At 49.2% G+C, this 10,905-nt stretch overlaps 1 protein-coding gene across 1 annotated transcript; it reads left to right on the top strand.

The window, feature by feature from the left end:
• Positions 1 to 486: 486 nt before the first annotated feature.
• Positions 487 to 3,136, top strand: FZD8 (frizzled class receptor 8). The gene has a single exon (XM_054274094.1). It carries the CDS (start codon positions 487 to 489, stop codon positions 2,494 to 2,496), a length of 2,010 nt encoding a protein of 669 aa, XP_054130069.1. The 3' UTR covers positions 2,497 to 3,136.
• Positions 3,137 to 10,905: the final 7,769 nt, after the last annotated feature.

Below are 10,905 nucleotides of genomic sequence, written 5' to 3' on the forward strand. Positions count from 1 at the left end.
AGGAGCCGCTCCAGCCGCCCCAGCTCCGGCCCCGCCGCTGCCCGCCCGCTCGGGGCGGTGGGAGCCCGGCACCGCCTGGTTCTCGGGACGCCTCAGCCTTCTTCACCGCGCCGCCCGGGGGCTGACGGCGAAACTTCTCTGCTGCCACCGCCCCGTGCCTGGCCGGCGCTGGAGCAGCGGCGAGAGGAGCCGCGCCTCCCCCTGCGAAAGCGACCCCGCGGGGAGCGATGCGACGGCGGCTGAGGGGCCTCCCGTGAGCCGCCCCCCATCCTCCGGCGCCGAGTGGGGGCTCCCCCTCACCGGGTGCCCGCGGACGACGGGGTCCGGCGGGAGCTGCGAGACCTCTCACCTGCGACCGGCACGGAGGGGCCGCCCTCCGCCCCCCCGGGGGTAGCCGGGGCGGGGGGGTGCTGTGGCGCCGCGCTCCCCGCGGCTGCTGAGCGGGACGGGAGAGGAGCCGGGGCCGCCGCCCGCGCGCCGCCGAGCATGGAGTGGAGTTACCTGTTGGAAATCACCTCGCTGCTCGCCGCCCTGTCCCTGCTGCAGCGCGCCGGCTGCGCCGCCGCCTCGGCCGCAGCCGCCGCGTCCTCGTCCTCCTCCTCGGCGAAGGAGCTGTCGTGCCAGGAGATCACCGTGCCCCTCTGCAAGGGCATCGGCTACAACTACACCTACATGCCCAACCAGTTCAACCACGACACGCAGGACGAGGCCGGACTGGAGGTGCACCAGTTCTGGCCGCTGGTGGAGATCCAGTGCTCCAGCGACCTGCGCTTCTTCCTCTGCAGCATGTACACCCCCATCTGCCTGGAGGACTACAAGAAGCCGCTGCCGCCCTGCCGCAGCGTCTGCGAGCGGGCCAAGGCCGGCTGCGCCCCGCTCATGCGCCAGTACGGCTTCGCCTGGCCCGACAGGATGCGCTGCGACCGCCTCCCCGAGCAGGGCAGCCCGGACACGCTCTGTATGGACTACAACCGCACGGACCTCACCACGGCCGCGCCGCCGCCCGCCAAGCCCCCGCTCCGCGGCTCCAAGCCCGGCACCGCCGCCAAGGCGCCCCCCGCCGCCCCGCCGGCCGAGGCTCCGCGCAAGCCGCGGCCGCCGCCGCCCTGCGAGCCGGGCTGCCAGTGCCGGGCGCCCATGGTGTCGGTGTCCAGCGAGCGGCACCCGCTCTACAACCGCGTCAAGACGGGGCAGATCGCCAACTGCGCCCTGCCCTGCCACAACCCCTACTTCAGCCCCGACGAGCGCGCCTTCACCGCCTTCTGGATCGGGCTCTGGTCCGTGCTCTGCTTCCTCTCCACCTTCGCCACCGTCTCCACCTTCCTCATCGACATGGAGCGCTTCAAGTACCCCGAGCGCCCCATCATCTTCCTGGCCGCCTGCTACCTCTTCGTGTCTCTGGGCTACCTGGTGCGGCTGGTGGCGGGCCACGAGAAGGTGGCGTGCAGCGGCGGCGCGGGCGCGGGAGGCGCGGGGGCCGGGGCGGCGGGGGCCGGCGGCGGCGCGGCGGCGGGGGCGGCGGCGGCAGGGGGGCGCGGCGCGGCGGGCGGCGCGGCCGAGCTGCAGCCCGAGCTGGCGGTGGCCGAGCACGTGCGGTACGAGAGCACCGGCCCGGCGCTGTGCACCGTGGTCTTCCTGCTCGTCTACTTCTTCGGCATGGCCAGCTCCATCTGGTGGGTCATCCTCTCCCTCACCTGGTTCCTGGCGGCGGGCATGAAGTGGGGCAACGAGGCCATCGCCGGCTACGCGCAGTATTTCCACCTGGCCGCCTGGCTGCTCCCCAGCGTCAAGTCCATCGCTGTGCTGGCGCTCAGTTCCGTGGACGGGGACCCCGTGGCCGGCATCTGCTACGTGGGCAACCAGAGCCTGGAGAACCTTCGGGGCTTCGTGCTGGCGCCTCTGCTCATCTACTTGGCCATCGGCTCCATGTTCCTGCTCGCCGGCTTCGTCTCGCTCTTCCGTATCCGCAGCGTCATCAAGCAGCAGGGTGGCCCCACCAAGACCCACAAGCTGGAGAAGCTGATGATCCGCCTGGGCCTCTTCACCGTGCTCTACACCGTGCCGGCCGCCAGCGTGGTGGCCTGCCTGTTCTACGAGCAGCACAACCGGCCCCGCTGGGAGGCCACGCACAACTGCCCCTGCCTGAGGGACCAGCAGCCCGACCAGGCCCGCCGCCCCGACTACGCCGTCTTCATGCTCAAGTACTTCATGTGCCTGGTGGTGGGCATCACCTCGGGTGTCTGGGTCTGGTCCGGCAAGACCCTGGAGTCCTGGAGGGCCCTGTGCACCCGCTGCTGCTGGGCCAGCAAAGGCGCTGCCGTGGCCGGGGGCGCGGGCCCGGGGGCAGGGGGACAGGCGGTGATCACCGCGGCTGGAGGACTCGGGGCCGGAGGTGGCGGCTCACTCTACAGCGATGTCAGCACCGGCCTGACGTGGAGATCGGGCACCGCCAGCTCTGTCTCCTATCCCAAGCAGATGCCCCTGTCTCAAGTGTGAGGAGGGGGAAAGAGGCCAAAGGTTAGGGAATGAGGGACACTGGCCTGCCTAAAATGCCTCCTCACTGTTTGGTGCCATTAATGAACCCCTAATGGTCCTTATTAGCCACAGCTTGTATAGAACAATGCAGCTGGCAGAGGCCCCAGGCTCCAGCCCCCTCCTCCTTCCCCTCCATTCATATGCAGGGAGCATGTACTTCAAGGAGCCAGCTTATTATTTTGCTGGCAGAGGAGGGTAGAGGCTCACCCGTGTCTTGCAGAGGGCAAGGCACAGCAGCTTCTGAATCACTCTGGACTAACAGCAGCTCTTTACTCTTTATGGGAGAGAGGGTCTTCCTCCCCCTGTCCTGAGGTGGGAGTCTGCTGGGGACTGCAGGTTTTTGGGATGTGGATGACCAGGCAAATGCCTTACAATATTGACTGAATCAAAAAAATGTCTTAATTATACACCCCAGCTAAATACGGGTTTCCTACATTAAAGGATGTATTTATATAATTATTTGTTACCTTGTACAGATGTGTAAAATATGTATATATCCAAAGCTATACAGTCTGTAAATTTTTTTGTAAAAATTTAGAGGCTACCCCTGTAAGAGCAAATATGAGTATTCTATTTTGTCAATAAAATGACTTTTGATAAATGACTTTTTCAAGCTTTTCCTCTCCTCCTGCCCTGGTTATTCCAGCTGCTGTATCTTTAGGTAGTTCCATAAACTATGAACTACGTTCATGCTCCAGTCATTACCTATTAAAGAAGTGAGATATGTAGACACAAGAAAACAAGTCATTCAACAAGTTGTTCTGAAAAAGTGTTTGCCAAAACTGGGAGGTGCTTTACCATACTTCTTTCCTTTTTGAAAGATGATGATGTCTTTGAGCCTTTACAAAAGAGTCATCTCCCGTGGCATGTTAAGTATCCTTTTAAAACGGGTGTTATTTTAGGAATGTGCACACCCGCCTCTCATGTCTGTTGTCTACACTTCTGTAAGCACCTGCCCTTCCTGGGATGCATACTGAAGTGTAAAAGGTTAATGTTTTAAATTCATAGCTCATGTACTGTGGTGGAACAGTGAGTTGAGATTTGTTAGATCAATCTCTTCTTAACAGATTAAACTAACATCTTAACTTTTGCATATCAAATATGGTCCTTTTTCAAGAGAAAAGGTATTGTTCTTCTGTCAGGAGTAAGCTAATTTATTTGAGCAGAAGGCTGTTGAATTAACAGAAGAATGCTTTGGCAATTGTTGAACTTTTTACCTGTCTGCCCAGTGGCTCAGAACATCATTCCTTTAAGAGGAGCTAAATGAATAGGGTTAATCTGTAGGGAACTTGGTTTCTTTTGAGTTTGGGAAAACTTTGATCTTTTCTCTTCACCAAACGTGATGTATAGTCTGAAGTTTCTTTCCCTGCTGCCTGGTTCCTCTTGTTGCAGACCAATTGGCCACCATGGAGCCTTAAAGTTCTTCAATTAAAGGGACATAGGACTTTTTTTTTTTTTATTTTAAGAGGAAGACTTGTAACAGTTAGTGAACACCAGAGGGAAAAGGGAGAACAGCCTTTTAAACAGCTTTTCCCTGCATTGTTAGCCAGACTGCAGGCAGCAAGGCATGGCTTGGAGCATTATAGAAAAGAGCTATGAATGCCCTACAGGTGGTCTGCTCACATAATCTCCCCAATTTAAAACATTTTCCTTTACAGGACAATTGCATTACAAAACTCCCTTCTCTTTTGGTCCTAATTGAACTAAAGAACAACTACAAGATTTTCTTTAAAAACTGAGTGTCCAAAAAACTTTTAAAATCTATTAACCAATATTCTAATCTGTTTTCTAAAATGAGAGCACTCAGAATACCAGGAGTAAAAACTGCATTAGACATTACTCCAGATATTTTACATATTCTGCTTATATTCTGTCAAATTAGCAGTCATTTAAAAGCAATTGGTTAGGTTGTGTGCTCGCAGTGAAAAGATAGCCCCAGGTCCCTTATTAACCTGCCAATCATGATAAGAGATGGGCAGCTACCCTACTAATGACACAGATATCAGTCATGATTTGTGGGAAAAACCTTGTTTCATTGAGCACTGGCTTGATTATTGGTGTCCCTTTCAAAGATCTCCTGACTTAATAGACCCCACTTCTACAAAGTTGCCAGGAACATGAAAAGGAGTAATTTAAAATGCTAACTAACTACTTGATGGGAAAAATAATTTTAACTTCTTAAATGCAAAGGAAAATCCCCTGGGATTTACACATGCTACTTATTTATGCACCAACTGACCAACATCAGAATATTGACATAGCTGTAAGTTAAAAAGGCCACACTATTTTTCTATATTGCTGGAAACATTTTTTCAAGGTTGTTGTTAAATCAACGTGGCACTTTTCCCAGCTGTCAGCTTTCCTTTCCTGCTGGGGAAGACCCACACAGCACAGTCAGTTCTGCAGATAAAAATCTGGGTTCCTTCCCCTCCACCAGGTTCCAGCAAGGTAGACAGAGGAGAGGTACAGCCACAACTCCTCTCTGACAATTTGTTTAGATAGATCTCTCACCCACAGGCTGCTGATGCAGGTTGCTAGCACTGAGATAAAAGCATTTATGGTAAAAGAAAGAAGTAGCCCTTTGGCTTAACCTCCTCCAGAATGAGCCAAGAGGGACTACAGGGGAGCTAAAAAAGGGGGTCCCAGAGCTAGCCAGGTAAACAAGATGCCTGCTTTGGAAGTGACTGAGTAGTAATGCAAAGGTTAAACAAATTAAAATCAGGTAAATTTAAAACCACTAGAAACACAAACCTGGGGAAATGGAGCTAAAGAAGCTAACTTAAAAGTGCAGGTTTTTGTGAACGAGCATAAAATTTGTAGGTAGGGAAAAACAATCAGAAACACCAAGAGCAAGGCATTTAGGTACATGAAAAATAAAAATCCACAGCTGCAATGAACTTCACATTATTAGGATGCCCTTTATCAAAATTTAAGGTTAGATTTGCTATGAAGATCCAAAAGGTATTGGTGAGGTGATAGAAATGACATGGTAATTTTCAAGATCTGATGATAAACTGACTTCTCCATAAATTTGTCAGACAGCCACAGAAAACAGCCCGAGGAGAGCCATGGTCCCTGCCCTGGCCTGCAGAGCAGGAGTGCCCACAGCATCCCTGCTGCCAGAGGCTCATCCCTGGCCAGGGCAGCACCCACACACACTGGCTCTGGAGAGCCAAGGGAAAGTTTTGCTGTCACTGATGTGGCCCAGAGCACAACCTGTATGGCAGCACCTGGGGGGCTGGATAAAGGCAGCTGAGAGCCTCCCACAGAAAGGCCAAACTGCTCTGCTCAGGTGAGTGACCAAGGAAGCACAAAAATATGGTTTGGGATTTTTTTTTCTTCTCTAATAAGCAAAATACCTTTGGGGAGCTCTCTTATTTTTTTATTCTTCCTCCCCCTTTTTTTATTTTTTTGGTTTTTTTTTTTTTTTTTTTGCTTTCCCAGGACCCCTCCTTATTTTACGTGCTCCTGCTTCAGAAAGGAAATCTTACAGTTCTTTCTTCTCCTGCTGCAAAAACTAAAAAACCCTGCAGCCTCCCAGAGAGCTGGCCTAGCTTCTGGTGGGCCTCGTGGAGGAGGCACAGCAGTGCAGGTGAGGTGCAGAGCCTCAGCAGGGACACAAGGCATCCCCTGGGCCCTGCTGCACAGCACAGTCCCTGGGAGCCAGCTGGAAGTGTGCTCCAAAGTTTTCCCTGTGCAGGAGAAGCCCCTGAAGCTTTGGTAATCAATCATTTGGTTGGGAAGGGGCTTCAAGGAAAGAAGGAATTAGGAAATTCTTGTATATTGTAATAATACAAATGTGACCAGGCTTTCTGGAAAGGCTTGGACTAGCACACAAGGAATGTTTCTCCTTTCTTACACAATATTTAAAGTATTGGGGTGCTCAAAGCTGTCCCAGGTGGGGTAGGAAAACTGGAGGCAGAGGTCTCTCTGTGCACATACTACCCACAGTGTTTTCACCAGGCTTCAGAGCCTGAGCTTTTTCCAGGTTTCCTCAGGAGGACACATCTCCAGACACCTGAAAGTGGCTTGTAGAAGAAAGCAACGACAGTTTTTTACAAGAGGAAACTGGTACTGGGAGATAAGGCAGAATGCCCAAATTTAAAAAGGAATCACTAGCTGAGAAAGAAAGGCCTTGGGAGAAACCCAGCTCTACTTTGAAATAGAGAATTCAATACAAGACCACTTCTTGATCCCATAACACACTTATGTCACAAGCACTAGATGCAGTGCAAAAGCCAAACCTAGCCTGCACAGTAAGGTAACCATCTTAAGCAACAAAAACATGACATTTTACATGGGATAGACAGGCCGCCTAATGTGAGGGAAGAGAGAGAACTAGTGATAATGTGCATTGAAAAATTACAAAAGATGTTCCTGGAGTGAAAACTCACCTGCAGCCAAGATCATGCTGGAGGAAGGCTCAATGTGGACCAGTCAAACCAGCTTGTGGAATCACAGCCAGTCTCCAGAGTGCCTGTTCCAACCTGCCTGCAGCATGCCCTGCTCCTGCACCCCATTCCAGAGGCACACAGCCTGTGCCTCTGCAGGCACACACTTCCACCCCCACACACCATGGCCAGTGCAGCTCCTGGCCCAACGGGGAAGGGAGTGAGGAGCAATCTCTCTCCTTCCTGGCCATGTTCCCTCCTTTTTTGTCCTGCACACCAAAACTGGATGGTATGGAAGGACAGCACATCTGTGCCTGGAATTAAAGAGGCTGGGCAACAAAGGGCACCCTGGAAACAATAGGATGAGACTAAGAAGAATAAAGAGATCTGAAAATGTCGGTCCAAAGAAAAAACATTAAACAAGGCAGGCTCCCTGCATGTGGTCATGATGAGCTCTAGGCAGCCTTTGAGAGAACTCAATTAGAAATCCTCAGACAGCTCTATTTATTTAAGTTTTACAGCTGCCCATCATTACTGTAATCAGGTATATGAGTTTCACTAGTTCAGCAGAAAGGATCACACATAATAAATGCTATGGTGGCATGGAAATAACTAGTGTCTGGTATTAAAATGTGGAGAAATAATCTGAGGTGACTAAGGACAGTCAAATCACCTTGGAAACTAGTACCTAAGGTCAAATGCTGAACCAAGCTTTTTGAAGGCTGAGATAACACTTCTTCACTCCTACCAGTCTCTTATCTGTCATCTCAAAACACTTTACATTCACCTGTGAATTAATAGTCAAATTTCTTCTTGCGAGGCAGAAATTGCAGTAGAGAGTAGAAATTGCAGTGCCAGGCTAATGAAACCTAAATGCAGGTCTAGGAGGAACACCTGGATTTCCTGGCTGTGCTGTGTCCTCAGTCCAGCTCCATTTTCAGAGCAGTTTCTCGCACAGTTTCTCGCAGTGTCCCCGCAGAGCCCCCGCGGCCCCGAGCCCGGCTCTGCCGGCGCGCTCCCGATCTGCGCTCCCGACCCCACCGGGCCCTGGGTGCCGCAGGGATGAGGCGGAATTGGCTTGTACGGGAGGAAAATCACTCATTCCTCCCATTCCCTACGGCAGGCAGGTAGGGAAAAGAAGGTTCACAGCAATTCTGGAGGTGCACCGGGCAGGGGCTGCGCTGGCAGAGGCGAGCGGGACGCGGCGGGGCCGGCGCTCCAGCGCTCACCATCCCGCAGTGCCCTCCGCTGGGCACACCGGGAATCCCAGCGCCTTCCCCGCTCTGCTCCCGCGGCATTCCCGCCCTTCCCGCAGCTTCTCCTCCCCGCGGAGCGCACAAGGGCGATGGGAGATGGGAGCCGCCGCTCCCTGCCTGACCCTGCCCAGCACTGCGGACACCCTCGGGACAGGGCTCACCCCCGCTGCAATGAACAGGGGAGAACGCAGAACTAAGATGCTCTTCCCTAAAATCCAGCTTTGCAAGAAAAGAGAAATTTAGACGGAAAGATGTGGCCACATTCCTGTAGATGCCTAATATATTGTAAAGAAGAAAGCTGGGCTATTTCTCTTGAACACTGTCTAACTTCTTTAATATGTTGCATTAAAAAAGGGTTCTTATCCCATAAGTTTTACCTTACATGTGACTTGTATACCTGATACTGTCAGGTATAGCTGAACACTGGATACTTTCAAGTATATCTGATGCTTTCAGATACTTTAAAAGCATTAGTTAGAAGTTCTTTCCTCCAAATTTCTGTCATTGATAATTGTATGTGACATTCTTCACAAAGAAACATTAGTCTCAAACTATTTTTTTCTTCTTGACTTTTTTCCAAAAATAAACTTACAACCAGAATGTGCCATTTTCACATCTTCTGAAATAAAAAAAGAATAGTTTTCATGCTATGAAGAGACTTATTCAAAACGTGTTTGAGACATGATACCTTCGTCATTTCTCAGTGGTTGAAATCTAAATGCTCTCTTTCAATGTAAATCAGAAAATGTAGCCATCTGGCTTAGGAAATAAATTACTTGCTTTGGTTTTCTGTCCAGATGTAGGGAGGGAACAGAATTAAATCTTTTAGGAGAGGAAGGCGCAATGTTTCCCGTGCAGACCGTGCAGCTTTGGGCACTGTGTGTTCTGTACTCGCTGCCATCCGGAGCTGCAGCCTCTCTGCGGGGAGCTGCACGACTTTCTCTCTCTAAACCTGTGGGGTGGAAAGCACATTTATCATTGTGGGTTTTAAACTGAAGTTACTTTTTCGCAAAACTCTAGGGAAGGAATATTTTGCTATAACAAGTTGTAAAATCTTAGTTTCCAGGACACAGAGCGGGGCATTTGGAATAGCCAGATCAGGAAACCACGGAGACCCACACGGAGCTTCATTGCTGCCATCCTCGAGCTCATTAGTGTACAAGAATTGTGTGTGTTGTTTTTAGCAGCTAAAGAGTTATTTATGGCTTCTATGTTCTCAAGCCAAAGTGAGTGAGGGGTGCAACCAGGGCAAACGCATCAGAGCAATGCAAATCACTGACAAGGCATCATGAATACAAGCTGAGCAGAATTTAAATACAATCCATGAATGAGAGGAAAGATTTGCATGAGGGAAAGAATCATTAGAATCTGATTTAACAAGCAGTACATAAAATGGGCCTTTGCAGCTTAAAATGAAGCAAAGCACATTCACATTATACATTCTTAATGGAAAAAAAAAAAAGCAAAATCACAAAAAACCTAATTTATTAGTAGAGCTTGGAATAGAAATGGTTTTCACAGAATACCTTTAGATCCTGATTCAGAAACTTGTGCTTGATTGCTTTCTTGAATAGAAGTGGATCATAAGCATGTAGGGTGGTAAGGGCTATTTAAGTGCATGCCAAAGTCCCATTGATTTCAGTGAGATTTTATAAGATACTTAAAGTAAGCATGTGCATAAATGTTTTCCTGAACAAGAGTGCTTTTCTGAATTAGGGTTTTACCCATGAATTTACACAGTGCTTTCAAATATAATTCCTTCTGGGAAAATAGAGTAGACAAAATATTTTTAAAAATTGCATATTTCTGCTTGTCTTAGAAGAAGTTAATGGAAAATTATTCTGGTTAGAATGTTCTGTAAGGTCCAAAATGAACAGTGAACAATCTGTGCAAGCTGAAAGTAAATAATGTGCATACAGCAACTTTTATAGACTGTCTGTTGGCTTCATCTCAACTAAATTATGGAAGCTTTTGAATATAAGGTGTTACATAGATAATTTGGAAAGAAGGTGATAAGTTGTTTTACATTAAGTGATATTATATTTGGTCTTTGAGAAAAGTAAGAACATTGTTTTTAAGAAACACCTGCCATTTTTTGTTTCCAGTCAGGGTCACTAAGATTGGGCAGAACAAACTTTTTATGTAATGTCTCCTAAAATAAAATGTGTCTACCTTGAAATGTCCTGTCTTTTGAAGTAATAGCTGAAGTGGCAGATTCTGATGCAACTGTGCTTTCCTGATAATAAGAGATCATCCATCTCTGTCAATGCTGGACAATTTTTTTGTTTCCATAGAAGCATTGTTCCAGCTGTGTATTTACATTTCTTACCATATTCCTTTGGAAATACAACACTTCTGGAAATACAATGCATTTCTCTCAACAAAGTCTTTAGCAACAGCACACATGAGAATTCAAAGAGCTCAGTTTATGACCATGTGGCCGTATTGAAAGTCAGACTCTAGTGTCAATTTTTCTTTTTGCATTTTAGAAGATTTTGGAGCATTGTGGTGCTGGCATGCAAGATGTTTTTTTGAAACATATAAATGGTGTGACCAGCGTGATTTTTGTCTTTTGTGCTCTCTTTCTAAATAATTCAACTGAGAAAATGTTTGGCATCATATGCTATTGCAGGTCAGCAGCAATACTGTTCTCCCAAATTAGCTTTCTGTGTCTCCCTTGTTGAATAAAAACCAGTATCATATTTTTTGAAAGGTGACATCCT

Source organism: Melozone crissalis, unplaced genomic scaffold, assembly GCF_028551555.1.
Source record: "Melozone crissalis strain CALT ecotype California unplaced genomic scaffold, PUWL_Pcris_2 ptg000016l_1, whole genome shotgun sequence".
Classification (NCBI taxonomy): Eukaryota; Metazoa; Chordata; class Aves; order Passeriformes; family Passerellidae; genus Melozone; species Melozone crissalis.